Below are 20,869 nucleotides of genomic sequence, written 5' to 3'. Positions count from 1 at the left end.
ATTTTCCTATTCATACATACCTATGATAAAGCTTAATTTACAAATTAGGCATAATAAGAAATTAGCAACAACAATAATAAAATCGAACAATATACTGTAATAAAAGTTATGTGATTGTACTCTCTCTCTCTTTCTCTCTCTCTCTCTCTCTCTCTTTCTCTCTCTCTTTCTCTCTCTCTCTCTCTCTCTCTCTCTCTTTCTCTCAATGTCTTACCATGCTACACTTGCCTTTCTGGCTTCTCTTTGGCTTATCTGAATTTCCAGGGTCACTCCTCTTGTGCTTTGGGGTCCATTATTATTCAGTAAAATAACGGGGACTTGTACAGAAGCCCGGCAAGACCTGGGCAGTCAATCTGATAACCAAGACAGCTATAACGTGACTAATAGTCAGGTCGTGTCTACGGTGTGGGTAACTGGACAAAAGGGTGATTCATATCCGTCCCGGGTGGGATGGAGCAGCGGGCGAGGAGATTTCATCAGAACGGCGCACAGTTTAAAAGTTATGACTCGTTTGTCGCTGGCATTTTCCTTTTAATATTTCCAGAATGCAGTTGACACTGCTGACAGAAAATCCACAGTTGAGGGCGGACTGCTATGTATTTCCTGAGTGTGTGCGCGCCCACGCGCTCGTGTGTGTGTGTGTGTGTGTGTGTGTGTGTGTGTGAGAGAGAGAGAGAGAGAGAGAGATGCTGTTACACTTCTCCACCTGGCACAGCAGGTGAAGATCAGCTGGGATGCCTGTCCCCAGAACTCACAGTGCTGTCTGTTAGTAAGTGCAAATACAGAAAGGCCGTCTCAGACAGTGAGGACACCCATGTGGGAATGCAAGGCAAGAGACAGAAACAGTCATTCCAAATACAGTATCTGCCCCCCTTATCAGCAGTCTCATTTTCTGTGTTTATAGTGACCATGGTCCACCGTGGTCTGAAAATGTTAGATGGAAAATTCCAGATGTAAACAATTCGTAAACGTTAAAGTGCGAGCTGTTCTGGGTAGCGTGATACAATCTGCCCCTGCTCTGCCCCATCCCACTCAGGACGTGAATCATCCCTTGGGTCTGGCATGTCCACACGAAGATATTTTGAGAAAGAAACCACATGGATGTAGATGTAACTTTTATTACAGTAGATGGTTTGAATAGTTCTCATTTATGGTTAATTATTGTTGTTAATCTGACAGATTAAACTTGATCATAGGTGGGTATGCATTGGAATACCAAAGTGTACATAGGGTGGCTACTCTGCATGATATCAACTGGGTCAGCCTCCATGGTGGGTCTTGGAACGTATTTCCCCTGAGGATGACTGTGGTTGCTAGGAGCTTCTTCCCTGGTTCAGTGTGGTCCTGTCAAAACTTTTGCAAACATAGTCAAGGAATTTTTGTCAACCAATTTTTTACCCAAGACAGATAAAGGCTATAAAATTGCCTTAAAAAAAAAACCAACCAAACACCTAAAAAGCAAACATGAAACATCTGAGCTTGCCATAAAAGATATGATGGTGTAAACATTATAGAGGTCTTATTGATCCTCAACACCTAAGCATCACAGTGCTTTTAATAATGAATGAGAAGGATATAACTATGCCAACGACGAGTGCATTACCCTAAATAAAACCAGTAAATCGTGAGGCTTGATATAAAAGTGAAATATACTAATGGAACAATGTCTAGATTGTTCCCATCAAAAGGGTAGCATAAAGTTAAACCGGGCAAAATGAAGGAGAAAAATTCATTAAGTTTTAGGGACATTATTTATCTTTCCTTTTACTGCACCCGTTACAGCCATTTCTCTGGTATCCTTGCTTATGAGGCCAGATTCACGGCCCTGAGGTCTGACAGGAAGCCTAGCTGAGCTGGGCAGCCAGACAGACCCGGTCAATCATGGCTCCGGCCCTGGCCCTGCGAGGGGCTGGGAGCTGTGTCTGCTCCCTTGCTAGCTTCCTGATTTATGTCCATTGTCCTTCAGCCCCGGGCACCACTCACCTGAGTTACCTTTCCAAAGTGAAGTTCAGATCCTGGCGTTTCCCTTGATAAAGATCTCCTTCTGTTGCCTGCTGCATACTATCCGGCCTCTCCAGGGGACTGTCAGGCATTTGTCACCTGGTGCCAGTCATTGCCACAGCCTCTTCCCACCCCCGTGCCCGCCTCTCTGCTTCCCCGTGGCTTCCCCTTGTCCAGGTGGTTCCTGAACAAGCCATTCTGTGCTCATGGGCCCCCTGCTCCACTACCTCTCTCCAGACCAGGCTCGCGTGCCGTGCCGAAGGGACTTCTTAGACTCCGTTCAGATGTCACTCTCTGCCATTCGCTGCAATCATTCCATTTGCCCTTCCCAAGAAAAGCTCCCTCCCCTCCCTTCCACTCCCCTCCCCATCCCCACCGTGTCTGCACACCCTTCACGGATCACCCTGGTCACTCAGTGTGTCACCTGCTGCTGCACGTGTTTGCTGTCTTCCCGGGCGGGCTGTGTGGATCCTCCTACGACAACTCATGCCTTCATCCTTTCCTCGTGAAACTCAGGTCAGAGTTCTCTGCAGTGCCTAGTACATGGGAGCCAAGTCAGTTACGTGGGGGAAATGGACTTCCTGGGGTTTTTCATTTCTCCTTGTGTTACAAACCATTATTGTAATGAGCCCCATCTCTCGCGCAGCTTCATGAAGTTATGGAGCGCAGAGGTCTGTGTGTGTCCCCTTGACATGGTGTTTCAGGCTTTTCTAAATAGGTGTTCACTCATTGGCCCCACTCACCCGTGGTCCATATTCTCCCATTGTCTTCTTCCCTCTCCATAAAACTCTAATGTTCCCTGACCAGGCAGTGGTGCAGTGGATAGAGCATCAGACTGGGATGTGGAGGCCCCAGGTTCGAGACCCCGAGGTCACCAGCTTGAGCGCGTGCTCATCTGGCTTGAGTGAAAAGCTCACCAGCTTGGACCCAAGGTCGCTGGCTCAAGCAAGGGGTTACTCGGTCTGCTCAAGACCCGCAGTCAAAGCACATATGAGAAAGCAATCAATGAACAACTAAGGTGTCACAACAAAAAACTGATGATTGATGCTTTTCATCTCTCTCCATTCCTGTCTGTCTGTTCCTATCTATTCTTTTCTCTGACTCTCTCTCTGTTCCTTTAAAAAAAAAAAAAAAAGGAACTCTAATGTTCCCTGGGCTTGCATTTCTGAGCCTGGACCAATTCTATCGCAGCATCCTCCTTCAAGCAAGTGGCCAGTTAAGACATCCTGCTCCGAGGACCCATATCTATCATCTGTCGGGTTTCTTTATGTTCCTGAGGCCTCGTTTTATCTGCCTGTGAGCCAGCCCCATGTATGTCCTTGCCCGTAGTGACGAAGGGTAAGCCTGGTTTCAGCTAGCAGCCCCAACACGGTCTGCGCAGATGGTTAAATTGGATGGCAGCCTGTCTTCCTGCTACAGGCACGCCCCGAATTAATTATCTTATAAGCAGGTTGTAGGCAGGGCTGTTGGGCTGTAATTTGGGTAGAAAGAAAAGATAAGTTGGCCAGACACAAAGCCTGAGCCCTGATCGGGTTAAGCAATTGTGCATCTTAGGAACACCCAGAAAGCCTCTTTATTGCTACCTTTCCTCCCCAAAGAAGCCATCAATTTTATAAAGGGGATTGTTGAGTGAAAACTGAAAGACTGACCTCATGCTGGGCGTTAAAATACAGGCGCTAGTGTTACAACTCTGATTTAACAATATAAGGTAATGATATAATTCTAAGTGAGCAAACAGTTCCATCCTTCCCCAGGACTTACTCAACTGACTGAGCAGCTGTTTTAAGCACTCTGTTTCTTGAACACCCTTGTTGTTCTGTTGTGACTTTAAGTCTCATGAGAGAAGAAAGAAAAGCCTTCCTTCCAATGATTCTCACAGGGTCCTTCCTCCATTGTCCTTACTGTCCCTGTCCCCTCTTTTGTCTCTACCCCCCCAAATTAAGCCAGTTAGGTAATTAATTCCTCTTAATTCAGTAGATGCTTATGAAACATTTTATTGATGAAGTATTATGCTACCTGTCAGGAGCGGTATTACAAAATACTTAAACTTTGTTCTCAATTGATCTCCAAAGAACTTCCCACTTAGAAAATGAAGTAAAAATCTTATTTTTGGATAACGGCGGTACATAACTGCAAACAATGATGAAAAGACCAGTGAATTCATCTTTATAAGTAGGTAACTCCTAATACTGGAAAGCACCGTTTTCTAGACTTTGTTGTTCAAGGTATTGCTTATTCCCTTAAATAAGAATAAACTGTATCTTCCAATTTGTGATCCATGATGCATGTTTTCATGTTGAAAACTCTGAGAACATTTTCAGAAGGATTTGCTGAGGACTTGGAGTGGAGCAATTGGGACAGGAATAAAGGGGAGACTTGCTCTTTTGCACCATTTCAAATTTGTGGATTTTTCTTTTTTTACTTCATGTAAATAACAGAGAGACAGAGACAGAGAGGGTTCCTGCTCCAAAGATATATGTTTAACTCTGTGTTTTCTGTGAGTATTTGGCCGTGGAACTCATTTTAAAAAATCATACCTACTAACAGACCAAAGGATGCTCATACTCCCTGGGAAATAGAGGGGAGATGTTAGTTTGGGGGTTAGCTGAAGAAGGATTATAAATCTTATGTGTAGCCGGAAGGTTCTATCAAGTGATACAGCCCTCTTGTTCACACAGCGGAATCCTTAGCCTGAACCAGCTCTCCTCGGTCTCTTTGGCCTTAGACAGTAATTAGATACCTGACTTTTTGTTCTGCTATTCAACAAGTTCAAATACGTCTCCCAGGAGGTCAATGTATCCATTTCATTTGTCTCAGAAAAGTAACTGCTCCTTCTCCTGGTGACTTCCACCCGTCTTTGTAAGGGTCTATGGTTACTGTATCCATCCACTCTTTTCCTGGTGTCATAAGCTGATGTCTTTCCAGACTCCTCTAAAGAAAGCCCCCAGCTAGCCAGCTGCTTTCCTTCGCTGACTCCCTTGCTTGCTCGCTTTCATTCAGCCAAGGTGCCTGGCCCCTTCCCTCCTTCATGAGCCCTCACCAGCACCCTACCAAACCCCACCCCCTGGTTTTCTGTGTCATTGGCTACTTCATGCCCACTGTGATGATTGTTAGTTGTTTTCTTTTTCTCAATCTCTATAGTGCTTTAAATTCGTTGTCATCCTGACATATTTTGCAGGTTCAAAGCTGCTTTGCATTCTTCTATTCTGCGTAACACCTGCTACCTGTTCTTTCCCTGGGTGTTGGGAAGCTGGTTCACCCCCTCCACTCCCCACCCTCGCCCTAGACCTTTCAGTGGGAGACAGTGGAATGTTTGTGGTCTCTTCTACTGCCTGCTCCTCGCGCTGTGTACCCACCCCTTGGCTCGCTGGGTGTCTTGTTATTTAGCTCTGATGCTAACTGATTCTACTGCATGTACATACATCCCCATTGTGCTGGTACAAGCCTATCTCCTGTGCTTTCAATTAGATACGAAGACGGGACTGAAACCGTGTGTATTGAACCGAGTTTTACCAATTCTTGGCAAAGCATTACCACATTTATTTGGTCATATAACCGTGTTCCTGGAATAGAACATAATAAATGGGCCCTTTTCTGGGGAAGATATAGCCGCCCTTCCTCAACCTAGTTCCTGAGTTTCGGAATCAGCCCGGGGCCTGCACCAAATGCCATTTCCCTGAGGTTGGAGTTTCCACAACCCACTGTTCTCCTTTCCCACACTGCTTCGTGCTTCTCTTCTCCTGCTTATCATTCTTTGCCTCCTATCTCAGTTTCCCACTGGCTTATGGGAAATGTCACAGTCATGTGGTAAGAATGCCCAGAGGTCAGCTGTGAGCCCAGTGAGAAAAACCTCGGGAAGAGATAAGAGCATACCACGAGCTGGGACACCCGGCCAGCTCCTCACCCTGCTCTGGGCCCCACCAGAAGCCAGAACTCAGTGCGGCTGGGAAGACAGAGCACGCAGACCAAAGCGCCAAGGAAAACGCAGTCCCACGGGGGCGGGGCAGAGGGAAGACCAGCATGGGCGACCCTGGTGACCCAGCAGGCAGCGTCCTACAGAGAAAGTGAACAAGAACCTTACAGAGTGAGCAGCATCCGCTGAGTTGAGGGCGAGGAAGGGCCTTGGGTGGGGGGAAGAGTTTATCCTGGGCAGCCCCGGGGGTGAGGAGGTGTGGGGAACGCAGGGCCAGGCTGCCATCAGGGAAGATCACTGAATGCTAATCGCCAGGCCCCCTCTTGCAAGGGGCCGCAGCTTGAAGTCTAATCTTTTCTTCTATTTTAATTAGAATAAAAATTCTCTCTGAAAGTTTATTTCAGAGGCCCTGGTGTAGGCAGTGGAGAGGTAGTAGAGATGATCGAACCAGGAAACAACATGATGAGAGCAGAATTTCCAGACAGGTGGTCAGCCGTTAGCATGTGACTGGCTTTGGGGAGGGTGGGACCGGGAGAGAGAGAGCAGTGGAGAGACCCCCGTTGCCGTGGTATGGAGAGACCACTGTTGCCATGGACCAGGCCCCAGGCAGTGACATCGGCCTGGATGGAGGAGGGGTGGAAACCAGAGACACAGCCACCTGAGGTCCAGCCGCCTGAGGTCTGGCCACCCAGAGGCAAGCCCTGAGAGAGGGGTCCCAGTGATGGTCGCTTAGGAAGGAAGTGCTTCCACCAGAACGTAGTAAGGGGTTGGGGGAGCAAAACAGGGTAGCCACAGAGTCCAGAGCAGGCTGTGACTTCAGGTGACGTTTAGGTCTCAGCCTGATCGGGCAGGGGGCCCCAGCAAGGGGCGGGGAGGGAGGACATCTCCAGGTGCTCAGTCTGTTTGAACCTTTGGGGCAAAGCAGCTCTAGCCATCTAAGGACAGTCATCTGTAAACAGTTCCAGGTGGAGTTGTTAGAAGCAAAGTATAGAGAAAGGGTGAGAGAATAGTCCATTAGGCCTTCTCTTCCTTCGTATTACTCACAAAGAAGAAGCTCGTAGATGTAAGGTATTTTTCCCCGCCAAGGAAGAAGGAAGGGGCGTAGCCACGAAGTGTGGATAAGCAAAAGCTTTATTGAATACAGAGCACTTCCTGGACGATGTTCCCTGGTCCAGGGGACACGGGCCAGGGAAGTCATGGGATTAAACTGTGTGGGAGATATTTAAAGGGTCCTCTAGGGTGGTCGAGTTAATATGGCATGGCAAAATCTCACTGGCTGGCAGACAGTCGCTCTTTTCTCAAGGACTCCTGGGAAGTTTCTTTTGGCGCACATGGTGTGGGTGGTTCTAGCCAAAGTTCCCGGGTCTGGTTTCTCACGTGACCTTTCTCCATTATCCAGCAACATTACATTCTGACCTTTTGTGTTAAATAGGGGTGCCGCTTATTCGTCTGGCTACTTCCTGCTGGTTAGGGGCCTTGTGGGGAGGGGCAGTCATAAGGTGGTGACTTTGAGGGGAGTCAGGAGAAACATCTGTTTGTCCGTGATTTGAGAAACTTTGTGGACGTGGTCCTATAAGGATTCAATAAAAAAGAGGAGTAATAGGAGGATTTGCAGGGTCCAGCCTTTTGGTGAGCTGGAGAGGGGTAGGGCCCAGTGGTTCTGACTGCCAGCAGTCCCACATGGGGGCAAGCTTGAGGCAAAACTGCATGTCAAGAGTGGTGTGCGAAGAGAAAAAGAAGGGGTCCCATCTACTCCCATAACCAAGACCTGTGAGGGAACTAGAGGTCCAGAGTGTGAAGGCAAAACAAAGAAGGTAGCCCCTGTGTCCACAAGAGATGAGATGGACTTACCCATTCCTGCAGCATTACCCTGGGTTCTCCAAGTCCAGACTGTGTCCTAGGAGTTCAAACGATGGGCCCACCTGGCTGGCTTGGCCTTCCATTTGGGTGGCTTGTCCTCCATGTAGAAGCACCAAGGAAAAGCCTGTTGCCCAAAGGGGCAATTGCTCCACCAGTGACCGGGCTGCTCGCAGTCAAGGCAGGGCTCAGTGGGCAGTCACGGGCTGGGGCACTGTCTGGACCAGTGATGGGGTTCCTCTTTGCAGCCTGGATTTGGGTTGGGCACTTCCTGTGCCTTGCCCCTGTTGCTCTGCTGGCCTCAGGGCTGCCACAAGAGTCTGGGTTTGGAGAGTTACACTCTGCTGCATGCAGGTCTGGCAAAAAGCCTTGGCCTGTTCCTACTAGCTGTGACCATTAAAAAATTTAAATGCCATGTTCACAGGTCCCAGATAGGGGTTTGGGGGTTGAGAATAAGAGGAGGTGGGCTCCTGGGGAGCCCAGCACCCACATCTGGCAGGAAATGCCAGAGCCAGAGGCAGGACAGGTGACTTGATGGAGGAGGGGCTTAAGACACAGTGGAGAAGGGAGGGGCCCCTGGCCGGCAGGGGAGGAGAAAGAAAGAATGGTATTTGCAGGTGAATGAGAAACAGGATTCTGTGAAGGGAGGGGAGGAGGCTCTTGGAGGGAAGAGACCCAAGCAGAAGAGATCCGCAGAGGGACCAGAGAGGGGTCCCGAGAGAGGGGCGCCCCTGGGGGTCAGGCAGGAAGGGGAAAGAGTTGGGAGTCAGCGAAGGAGGAAAGATTAGGAGCAGAGGGTTTAGGTGAGGTTTCTCTGGCCTAAAAGGGCATGTTCCGTGTAGCAGGTGGCACAGAGATTAGGACAGGAGCATGAATAACTAGAAGCCCTGAATGTAAGGGATCTCCAACCAGTTCCCAGTTCTTTTGGTGATAAATTGGTGAGGGTGTCAAAACTGAAAGTCCCTTCAGGAGGCTACCTGGTTCGATTAGCCAGTGGATTCTGTGGCCTGGCCCCGGCGGAGAAGAACAGTTTCTTCTTCTTTAGGGAGGGTGAGATTTTGGATAAGGCAACTCTAGGAGTGTTTTTGAATTAAGTTTGGATTCCTGTGCCTCTATGGCCGCCCTCAGTCCTCGGAGTAGTCAGAGTTCAGCATTGGCGTCCCACAGCTCAAGCTCTGGCCACCAGATGGGCAGGATGTGCTCGGGATGTCTCCACAGGCACACATGCACTCGGAACGGAATGGAAAAGAGGTCCCTGATGCAGCTGCAGTTTCAGACAGGGAGTCTCGGCAGAAAGAACTGAGGGGAGGCTGGAGGCAGGGGACTTACCACACCAAGGTGCTGAAGTGGGTGGAAAGTCAGAGGTCCTGGTTCTTTCTCAGAGAGGAAGGGAGAGGAGCAGTCCTTGCGGACTTCTAACTCCTCCTGGGTTTCAGCACCAAATGTAAGGTATTTTTCCCCACCTAGGAAGAAGGGAGGACATAGCCACAAAATGTGGATAAGCAAAAGCTTTATTGAGTACAGAGCACTTCCCAGACAACGTTCCCTGGTCCAGGGGACACGGGCCAGGGAAGTCGCATAGATTAAACCATGTGGAAGATATCTAAAGGGTCCTCTAGGGTGATCGAGTTATTATGACATGGCGAAATCTCACTGGCTGGCAGACAGTTGCTCTTTTCCCAAGGACCCCTGGGAAGTTTATTTTGGCGCACATGGTTGTGGGCAGTTCTAGCCAAAGTTCCTGGATCTGGTTTCTCACATGACCTTTCCCCATTATCCACCGACCTTACAGTAGAAGTGAGAGAAATGTTGATAGATAGATGGTAGATAGATAGATAGATAGATAGATAGATAGATAGATAGATAGATAGTCAGAGACAGACAGATGTGCTACAAAGCGCTGGTCTATGACTTACCAAGTCAGAAATATTTTGCTATTCCTGGTGTGAGGAAAAGGCATCCAGATAACCCCCTAGTTCCTAGTAGGTTCTATAGGACAAAGAAGTGTGTTGTCAGCATACAGAATTATGGGGCAGAGCGGCCTTTTGTGATTGGCTTGACTTCCCCCTCTTCTCACACGAAGTCCTCGCTGTGTGTGAGACAGACCCTCTCTTTTTCCTGGAGAGTTAACAGCACATGACTAGACTTCGATTGAAAGTCCATGAGAGCAAAGTGTATGCTAATAAACAATCTTAGGGCTTTTTGGGCTGCACAGCCCTAACTTTAGAGTGACACCAGTCTACAAGTGGCGGGATTTTTATTTCGCAGAAGGACACCCCGTGAAGGCAATAGTTAGACTTGGCCAGAGCTGGCAGTTAGCCAAGTGAGTTAATGAAGGGGGAAATAGGTTAAAGGACCTAAATGTTTGCAAGACAGTGATAATGGTGATGGACCCTGGAATTTAGGCTAGGTAAAAAGAAACAAAAAAGAAGAAGAAGAAGAAGAAGAAGAAGAAGAAGAAGAAGAAGAAGAAGAAGAAGAAGAAGAAGAGGAGGAGGAGGAGGAGGAGGAGGAGGAGGAGGAGGAGGAGGAGGAGGAGGAGGAGGAGGAGGAGGAGGAGGAAGAGGAAGAAAAGAAAGAAAGAAAGAGAAAGAAAGAAAGAAAGGAGAGAAAGAGAGGAAAGAAAGAAAGAAAGAAAGAAAGAAAGAAAGAAAGAAAGAAAGAAAGAAAGAAGAGAAAGAAGAGAAAGAGAGAAAGAGAGAAAGAAAGAGAAAGAAAGAAAGAAAGAAAGAAAAAGAAAGAAAGAAAGAAAGAGAGAAAGAAAGAAAGAAAGAAAGAAAGAAAGAAAGAAAGAAAGAAAGAAAGAAAGAAAGAAAGAAAGAAAGAAAGAAAGAAAGAGAAAGAAAGAAAGTTAGTTCTATGAATTAATGGGAAGGCCTGCTGCGGCCCAGGAATGAATTAGATATAGTAGGTAAATAAGCTGAAGTTAATGGTCAGAGAGAACACTTGAAATTGAGACCGAGGTGAAGCTGTTTTCCCAGGTGACAAGGTCTATGGTACGATCGTGGGAGTCGATGTTACAGGTGAGCTGGAGAAAAAGTTTACTGGGCCTAAGGACGTCGAAGCAAAGAGAGACTAGGGTATTCGGTGGACTCATCCAGGTAGTAAAATGCCCACAAATAATGACCCAGGAGTAACGCTTCCCAAAGTCCATTAGCCTCCTGCTTAAGCAAACAAAAACAAAGCGAAAGGAACACACACCCAGCTCTGTATGAGGTCCTGAATGGGTAAGCAATTAACTAACTTCCCCAGCGGCCTTGACATAGGCCTTGACATAGCGTGGTGCCTACCTTGAGATGTGATGATTATCCAGTTAACAAGATCATTTCACTTGCACTGAGCATCTCTGCACACAAAACAACCTTAACCCTACATGATTCTTCCTTAATAATAATTCAGTGTCTCCTTGGGTCGCTAATGAAAAGCCCTAAGGGTCACTGGGGGAGGAATTTCAGTTCTATGAAGAGACTAAGAGAGAACATTGAGTTCTGTCTAGGAACTAATCTGACTTGGAGTCATGGCAGTGTGCCCACCCATTTTATTTTTATGTGTGATTAGCTGGTTGTATCCTACCTTATTTATAAAGGTCCTCTGGCCATCTTTATTTTGATTCTAATAGCATGTGGTCTTGAGTCAGAGGGCAATAGGTGTCAGGGGAAAGGTGTATGTATGGACGAGCAGGGCTAACTGGGACACACACTGAGAAGGCTGCAGCTCATTCAGCCTACAGAGTGCTTCAGCTTACACTTGCATCCATTCCCTGGTTATTTCTTATGTATCTCATCCCTGACAAAGCCATTCTGAGGAAGGCTTAGCCGGTTCTACTTTTTTTTAATATATATGAACTTTCCTATAGTTTCTAGCATGTCTCTGTTCGCTAGCTAGCTGATCGGCTTCACTGAGTGGGCCCTCAACGGCAGCAGCCTTCAGCAGAAGTTAGCAGGATGGGCTGACCAGAAAACACAGACTTCGTGGTAGGGGGGCTGCTTTGTTGTGGGGGAAGCGGAGGGATGGAAGGAACCCGGGACAAAGGTTGCATGTCTTACACCGGACCCCTGTTCGTCCTCTGACTCTGGCGAGTGAGTCTTTAAAACTCAGTTTCCTTATTTATAAAACGTGGAGGTGATTTCTGTTGCTGTGATTTAAATTAATTAGGAAAGAACATCTTAAAAGCAGTGACAATACAGGGTGGTATTCTTATTTCGGCATGGTGGCCCAGTTGCTCCGAGATGTCTAGGGTACTAGTGGCTCAGAGATGATAAAGATCATTTTAAAGCAGAGAGTCTCTTGTTTGTTTCTGCAAATGCCAGAGTAAGGTCCTGTTTTCCGGAAAGACTAGCTATGGAAATGCATCTCTAAGTCAGGCATGTGATTGAGCCTAAAGTTTCTGACAACGGTGATGCCCGCAGGGGAGGCCGGAAGGGGCAATGCTCCTCTGTGCCACCCGGAGATGGCGTCAGACTTGGAACTAGGACTGGCTCTACAGCAAGCACCACAGGTGACCCTACCAGCGGGCACACTGGGTGATTGCCTTGGAGAGAAGGCAGCCCGGTCTCAACTGACGCCCCCTGCCCAAGAGATGAAGTGCCCAGAATTCCTACATGAAAAATACATCCCTTTGGGGTAAAGAATTCTCTGAGTCCCTGATTGTGGGGGTAAGAAAGGCTAAGGATAAAGTATCTTTAGGCACGAATCTCGATGTAGATTAGTTTGTTGGTTCACTTTAAAGGAGATGTAAAGAAAGAAATATAATTAATCTCTGTGGTGGGGAGAAGAAAACGAATCCAGGAAATTAAATCTGGGGCATGTGACCTTCTTTGTCATGGCACATGATGGTGTGTCTGCCTGTATCATCCAGCCGATAGGGAGGAGGGGAAGAAAGGAGAGGACAGTGAGAGGGAAGACAGAGCACAAGACAGGGGTGGGGGAGAAGGGCTGACTGAGGGAAACAGCCACAGCAGAGACGGGTGCATGTGGCAGGTGCAGCCCTCGCCGGACGGCCCTCGCCGGACGGTCCCTGCTGGACCGTCCCCGCTGGACAGTCGCCGCCTGCTCGCCCAGCCCTCTCTGGCCCCACGCTGCCTTCACACCCCGGTTGGTCCAGGCTTGCCGACTGTCCCTCTACTCTTGGGGCTCAACCCCCCTTCCCGTCCCAGCTGCTTCCCGCCCAGTTCCCTGCACGAACCCATTGTCCCTCTCAGCCACCACCCAGGATGGGCCTCTGCCCACCCCACACACACACCTGCTGGATCTCAGATGAAATGTCACTTCCGACAGCTCTCCTCAGAGCCCCCATTTTATTTATGTATTTGTAATTTTTTATTGAATGATTTTTATAGAGAGATTGATTTTAAAGAGAAAGGTAAGGAGAAAGAGAGAGAGAGAGAGAGAGAGAGAGACATTGATTTGTTGTTCCACTTATTTATGCATTCATTGGCCAACTCCTACATGTGCTCTGACCAGGAATCAAACCGCAACCTTGGCATATCAGAATGACGCTCTAACCAATTGAGCTACCTGGCCAGGGCTCAGCTCCCATATTAACTCAGGGCCCTTGGTTGTACATGCCCATATCAGCTTTTCTGTGACAGCCGTTTTCGCTGTCTGCAGTGAACGTGTGTTTGAAGGATCATGTGTTTGATCTCTCTTTTCTGGTCTTGAAACTCCATGAAAACGAAGGTGAGACTGCCCACAGGTTCCCATGCTCCCCCACAGTCCACCAGAGTCTTCTGTAAAAACTGCGGAAAGAATAAATTGATTGTCTGAGAAGTTGAATAACAGCACTTTCATTTTTATCCTTGGGGTTGGGACCATCCATACATGTCAATATTATCACTGTCAAAATAGAAGGATGTGCGGTCCCATAGATTTTTAAGCTGGTCTAAAAGACTCCAGTGAATCACATCTGGTCCTCATGTTCAGATGGAACAGAGTTGAAACTGGGTGTGTTGTTAGATCAATAACTCACGGTGGCTTGGTATTTCAGGTTGGGATTGTACAGTATGGAGAAAATGTGACCCATGAGTTCAACCTCAATACCTACCCATCAACGGAAGAAGTGCTCATGGCTGCGAAAAAAATAGTTCAGAGAGGTGGCCGCCAGACGATGACAGCCCTTGGAATAGACACGGCAAGGTACATGGTTCAAAGATCAAGTCAAAGTCTGTTCAGGAATACCTACTCTCGAGTTAGCCGTTTGGAGTGTTGATTGAACATTTACCTCAGTAATATTTAAAGCTACCTTTTTTATATTATTATTATTATTAAGTGGGAGACAAGAAGGCATAAAGACAGACTCGCACATGTGCCCAGACCAGGATCCATCTGGCAAGCCCCCTACCAGGCTGATACTCTCTCTGCCCATCTGGGGTGCCTGCTCTGTTGCTTGGCAACCGAGCTATTTTAGTGCCTGAGATGAGGACATGAAGCCATCCTCAGCACCTGGGGTCCAACTCACTCAGACTATTTGAGCCATGGCTGCAGGAGGGGAAGAGAGAGAGAGAGAGAGAGAGAGATTCTCCTGTGTGCCCTGACCCGGGACTTCCACACACTAGGCCAATGCTCTACCACTGCACCAAATGGCCAGAACCAATTTAAAGCCATCTTGTTTAAAGCTGGATCCAGCCAATTAGCTAAGAGTTACAGAATCAGCTTTTTCTATTATACAATCTCACCACTCCTCTTTATCTTTCCTTTTATTCCAAGGGTTCAGTTGACGAAAAATTGATTAAGTGTCACAGTCCACTGCATCATACTCTTGGGTACTAAGTCATAATATGAGTGACTATATAGTTTCCTTTATTTTTTTCTTTTCAGCTTCTAGGATTCTCAATTTAAAAAAAATGGTTCATCCACTTCTACTCAATACTATTTATATTCTAGTATGTCTGTAATTTTACAGGTCCTGGTTTGGAGTTATGGAAGCTCTCAAAGCAGAGTTTTTAAGTGGCCAAATTCAGCTTTGTCTTATTTGAAGTCATTCTCAGTGCAGAGACTGAGGGGAGTGGAAAGGGCTTCATCCTTTGCAATGCATGCTCGCTCTTCTTCCTTACTTTCTCCAAATTCCACGCCCCCTGATTCCCACCCCTCCGCGCTTCCTGCTGCTGTCCCCTTTCCCTGAGAGCGCATTGTCTACTCTGCGCTGAAGTTCCTTCTACAAGAACGCACAGAACCATCCTTCCCTTGCAATTGCAGAACCTTCCTTTTCTGGATTTTTCCCAACCTGCCTCAATTCTTATCTCTTACTGTTTCTCACCTGAGTCACCATTGAAGCTAGTAAGCTTCTGAACAAAAACTAAAAAACAAAAAAGACACTGAATTCACTGGAAATCTAACAAGTAGTTCTGGTGATGTTAAGGGTCCTTCTGTGAAGTGCATTCAGCTTCTGGAGCCTCAGCTGGTTTTGAAGCGCGGATAACCCACGCCATCCCTCTGCCCACCAGCTATGATCCGTGTTGTAAGGGGGTTACAATAGTTGACACACATACTCCAAAGAAGGGGTTGGCTATTCAACAATTTTTAATTTCATAAGCAGCTGTAGGCTCATAAACATTAGAGAAGCATGTGATTCTGGTTAGATGGGGCCCAAAAGAAAATTAACCAGAGACAGACGGAGTGATTTATTATACATTACCTGCCCGGAGGACCGGCAGTGCGCACACACGGGCAGCCCCTGTCCAGGTGTGCCGAGTGCGCCTCTGACCTCACTGCCCGGCTGTGACTGCACATGCAAGAACATCGCGGTGCTCTTTGAAAGCACCGGGCCTGCAGGGAGCTGTGCGTGCTCCAAGGGCAGCTGCTGGAGAATGAATATTCATCTCTGAAAACTGACTGAGCAGCCCGTCTGGCTGCTCTTGCTTCTGCATAAATACCACTCCAAATACCATGTCCCTATATGGTGATGGCCTCCGTGTCCCTCCCACAAACGGTCGAGCTGGGGGACACAGAAGTGGTTGAGTTTTGTCTAGAAATGAAACCCTATATGTATGATCCGACAAGGTAGTTTTCTTGCACATTCGTTTTTCATGTTTTGGCATATTTTTTAACTGCTATTGCTTGCTTTCAGGCAGGGCCAGGGTCAAACACTATTTTTATTTTTATTTTTTAGAATTCTTTGTATCCATTTTCATGGTCCCCAACCCCCCCAGTTCAAACTATTCTTGCGTCCCATTTCCCTCCATCCCAAATTTTCTTTCTTTTCCACAGGTTCACATGTTTAAGCAAAAGAACTGGGTTCTCCTATCCCAAAGAAAGGGACTCTCCTGGCATATTTTCATGCTTAAAAGCATGCAGGGACGTCAATGTTTAACTTAAAGAAAGAACTCTGAAAGGTGGTTATTTGGGGTCAAGGGCAATTTGCTGAAGATATTGGAAACAGAAAGGGCGTGCTCAGGGGTCAGCCAGGGGCTGCTCACACATCATATGAAGCTAGCAGCTGCTCTCAGAGCAGCTGGACTTTCTTTAATTATGACCGTCTCCCCGTCATCTTCCTAGGCTGACGTTTGGTCCATGCCGGCCTTGATCTTCCAGCGAATTGGAAAGTTTTTGGTGACCCTCTAATGCAGTAGAACTGTAAAAAGGACTGAACTTCATGGTATTGCCATCCAAACTTCATTTGAACACTAGCCTTGACCATCTGTTTTCACCTTTACTCACACGTATAAAGATGTCAGGAAATCCGTATGGGTAGTGTAGGGTGGAGATGCACAGCTCCCCAATGGTCAGTGTATTTATTTTCCATATATTTTTTTCATTTGAAAATTTTAGGAAAAATTTAAAATGCAAAAACACTACAGCAGAAAATCTATGCATGCATTAAACGGAATCGAGATAGATGCTAATACTGTGTCATATTTGCTTTAAGCCCTTTTAAAGGAAAAATGATCACGAATAAAGTCCCTTTGCTCACCTCACCAGGATCCTCTCCCCTTGCTCAGAAAAGATCCACTCTTGTGCATTTACTCTATATCGGCAGTAGATCTAACGTTTATGGTACAAACCGTTTGGAAGGTTAGTTTAAGGGACATGTTTCTTTGGCATAATCCAAACTGCAGCTGTTTCTCCTCATGACCAGAGTGAACTATTTATTTATTTATTTATTTATTTATTTATTTATTTATTTATTTTTACATTTTTCTGAAGCTGGAAACAGGGAAAGACAGTCAGACAGACTCCTGCATGCGCCCGACCGGGATCCACCCGGCATGCCCACCATGGGGCGACGCTCTGCCCACCAGGGGGCGATGCTCTGCCCATCCTGGGCGTCGCCATGTTGCGACCAGAGCCACTCTAGCACCTGAGGCAGAGGCCAAGGAGCCATCCCCAGCGCCCGGGCCATCTTTGCTCCAATGGAGCCTTGGCTGCAGGAGGGGAAGAGAGAGACAGAGAGGAAAGCGCGGCGGAGGGTTGGAGAAGCAAATGGGCGCTTCTCCTGTGTGCCCTGGCCGGGAATCAAACCCGGGTCCTCCGCACGCTAGGCCGACGCTCTACCGCTGAGCCAACCGGCCAGGGCCAGAGTGAACTATTTAAATGGACCATTCATGACAATGATTGCTGCATTGTGTACCAAAATATAAAAAATAGGATATAAAGTTCTTTGATCATTTCAGCCTTTGTACCATGTACTCTTCTTTCCCAAGACCCTAGAACGGAATGTGGTTGCATAGAAGAATGCATAGGGGAGAAAAGTGTGTGTGTGTGTGAGTGTGTGTGTAGAAGACAGGAAACAAAGATGGCTAATATTCCTTACCTTCTACCTGACGCCGTAAATGCTTGTGGAATTAAGTCACTCAGTGTCAGCCTTTTCCTTTCTCTTCAGCCACCTCTCCCCTACCTGCCCACAGCAGCTGAGTCCTAGAGCCCAGGTCAAACCTAATCTTTCGCAGCTGACTGCAGCCCTCCACGCCCTGTGACCCTCGGGTGTCACGGACTCAGACCCCCGCCATCTGCAGTCTTCATTCCTGAATCTGGCTCCATCCTCCAGTCCCCAAGAGCCCCTCCAGCTCTCCAGCTCTCCTGGCCATCAGAGAGCCCTTCTTTCTCCAGTCTCCCCTCCCCACTCAGCGCCCTCCCAGCTGGTCTGCGTGGGTCAGGGGCAGCAAGGACTAAAGCAAGGGCCCAGCCAAAGCAGAAGGAAGGGGGGCATGACAGAGGAAGGCGTGGTGGCGAGTGGTTCAGACCCGACCTTCTCTAAGGCTGGTGGCCGCCCCGTCACACCCGCCCTCTGAAGTGTCCGGGAGTGAAACACTGCTCCCATTTGTACATGGCACACATGGTGGCTAGCACAACGGCGAGTGAGCAGTCCAGCATCTGGAAGCAATCTAACCCTGGTGCAAACAGTGGTCACTGTGCCTTCCAGCTTGCACAGGGGGCATCAATGTTGACCGTGGTGGGGAAGCACGGGGCTCCCTGGGTTTGCGTTTCCATTGTGCTTACACCTGGGCCACACCTTGGGGTGGCGTTTGACTTGCTTCTCTTCTATCTACGACCATTTCAGGAAGGAGGCTTTCACCGAAGCCCGGGGCGCCCGAAGGGGGGTGAAGAAAGTCATGGTGATTGTGACCGATGGGGAGTCCCATGACAACCATCGGCTGAGCAAGGTCATCCAGGACTGCGAGGATGAGAGCATCCAGCGCTTCTCCATAGCTGTGAGTCCAGGGCTGCAAGGGACTCTCCACGCCGGGTGTGACCAGGGGCAGGGGCTGGTTTCCGGGGTGCTGCAGGCTCTCCACAGCGGGTGTGACCGGGGGCAGAGGGTCGTGTCCAGGGTGCTGCAGGCTCTCCACACCGGGTGTGACCGGGGGCAGGGAGTCGTGTCCGGGGTGCTGCAGGCTCTCCGCACCGGGTGTCACCAGGGCCAGGGGGTCGTGTCCGGGGTGCTGCAGGCTCTCCGCACCGGGTGTCACCGGGGGGCAGGGGGTCGTGTCCGGGGTGCTGCAGGCTCTTCGCACCGAGTGTCACCGGGGGGCAGGGGGTCGTGTCCGGGGTGCTGCAGGCTCTCTGCACCGGGTGTGACCGGGGCCAGGGGGTCGTGTCTGGGGTGCTGCAGGCTCTCGCACCAAGTGTCACCGGGGGCAGGGGGTCGTGTCCAGGGTACTGCAGGCTCTCTGCACCGGGTGTCACCGGGGCCAGGGGGTCGTGTCCGGGGTGCTGCAGGCTCTCCGCACCGGGTGTGACCGGGGCAGGGGGTCGTGTCCGGGGTGCTGCAGGCTCTCCGCACCAAGTGTCACCGGGGGCAGGGGGTCGTGTCCAGGGTACTGCAGGCTCTCTGCACCGGGTATCACCGGGGCCAGGGGGTCGTGTCCGGGGTGCTGCAGGCTCTCCGCACCGGGTGTGACCGGGGCAGGGGGTCGTGTCCGGGGTGCTGCAGGCTCTCCGCACCAAGTGTCACCGGGGGCAGGGGGTCGTGTCCAGGGTACTGCAGGCTCTCTGCACCGGGTGTCACCGGGGCCAGGGGGTCGTGTCCGGGGTGCTGCAGGCTCTCCGCACCGGGTGTGACCGGGGCAGGGGGTCGTGTCCGGGGTGCTGCAGGCTCTCCGCACCGAGTGTCACCGGGGGCAGGGGTCGTGTCCGGGGTGCTGCAGGCTCTCTGCACCGGGTGTAACCGGGCCAGGGGGTCGTGTCCGGGGTGCTGCAGGCCTCCCGCACCAAGTGTCACCGGGGGGGCAGGGGTCGTGTCCAGGGAGCTGCAGGCCTCTCTGCACCGGGTGCACCGGGGCCAGGGGGTCGTGTCCGGGGATGCTGCAGGCTCTCCGCACCGGGTGTCACCGGGGGCAGGGGGGGTCGTGTCCGGGGTGCTGCAAGGCTCTCCGCACCAAGTGTCACCGGGGGCAGGGGGTCGTGTCCAGGGTACTGCAGGCTCTCTGCACCGGGTGTCACCGGGGCCAGGGGGTCATGTCCGGGGTGCTGCAGGCTCTCCGCACCGGGTGTGACCGGGGCAGGGGGTCGTGTCCGGGGTGCTGCAGGCTCTCCGCACCAAGTGTCACCGGGGGCAGGGGGGTCGTGTCCGGGGTACTGCAGGCTCTCTGCACCGGGTGTCACCGGGGCCAGGGGGTCGTGTCCGGGGTGCTGCAGGCTCTCCGCACCGGGTGTGACCGGGGCAGGGGGTCGTGTCCGGGGTGCTGCAGGCTCTCCGCACCGAGTGTCACCGGGGGGCAGGGGGTCGTGTCCGGGGTGCTGCAGGCTCTCTGCACCGGGTGTGACCGGGGCCAGGGGGTCGTGTCCGGGGTGCTGCAGGCTCTCCGCACCAAGTGTCACCGGGGGCAGGGGGTCGTGTCCAGGGTACTGCAGGCTCTCTGCACCGGGTGTCACCGGGGCCAGGGGGTCGTGTCCGGGGTCTTCAAGGCTCTCCGCACCGGGTGTCACCGGTGGGCAGGGTGGTCGTGTCCGGCGGTGCTGCAGGCTCTCCGCCACCAAGTGTCACCGGGGCAGGGGTCGTGTCCAGGTACAGCAGGCCTCTCCGCACCGGGTGTCCACCGGGCCAGGGTGGTCGTGGTCCCGGTGCTGCAGGCTCTCCGCACTGGGCTGTGACCGGGGCAGGGGTCGTGTCCGGGGTGCTGCAGGCTCTCCGCACCGGGTGTGACCGGGGCAGGGGTCGGTCTGGGGATGCATCTGCAGGCTCTCCCTCACCAGGTGTGAACTGGGGCCATGGGGTCGTGTCCGGGTGCTGCAGGCTCTCTCGCACCGGTATGACCGGGGCCAGGGGGTCGTGTCCCAGGTGCTGCATGCCTCTCCACGCCCGGTCTTGTGAACCGGGCAGGGGTCGTGTCCAGGGTGCTGCGGCTCTCCGCACCGAGTGTCACCGGGGGCAGGGGGTCGTGTCCAGGGTGCTGCAGGCTCTCGCACCGAGTGTCACCGGGGGCAGGGGGTCGTGTCCAGGGTGCTGCAGGTTCTCCACGCCGGGTGTGACCGGCGCCAGGGGGTCATGTCCACGGTGCTGCAGGCTCTCTGCACCGGGTGTGACTGGGGGCAGGGGCTGGTTTCCGGGGTGCTGCAGGCTCTCTGCACCGGGTGTGACCGGGGCCAGGGGGTCGTGTCCAGGGTGCTGCAGGCTCTCCACGCCAGGTGTGACCGGCGCCAGGGGGTCGTGTCCAGGGTGCT

The 20,869-nt window shown here is 50.7% G+C and overlaps 1 protein-coding gene across 1 annotated transcript in view; it reads left to right on the top strand.

Moving 5' to 3' along the window:
* The window catches only part of ITGA1 (integrin subunit alpha 1), a 169,495-nt gene that overhangs the window by 80,455 nt on the left and 68,171 nt on the right, over positions 1-20,869 (top strand). The window contains exons 7-8 of the mRNA XM_066377869.1: positions 13,758-13,906; positions 18,267-18,417. Coding sequence (XP_066233966.1) covers positions 13,758-13,906; positions 18,267-18,417 — 300 coding nt within the window. The remainder of the gene's footprint in view (positions 1-13,757; positions 13,907-18,266; positions 18,418-20,869) is intronic.

The sequence above is a fragment of the Saccopteryx leptura genome, chromosome 1, assembly GCF_036850995.1.
Source record: "Saccopteryx leptura isolate mSacLep1 chromosome 1, mSacLep1_pri_phased_curated, whole genome shotgun sequence".
NCBI classification, from domain to species: domain Eukaryota; kingdom Metazoa; phylum Chordata; class Mammalia; order Chiroptera; family Emballonuridae; genus Saccopteryx; species Saccopteryx leptura.
The sequence above is the reverse complement of the archived record's forward strand: the minus strand, read 5'-3'. Positions and strand labels throughout refer to the sequence as shown.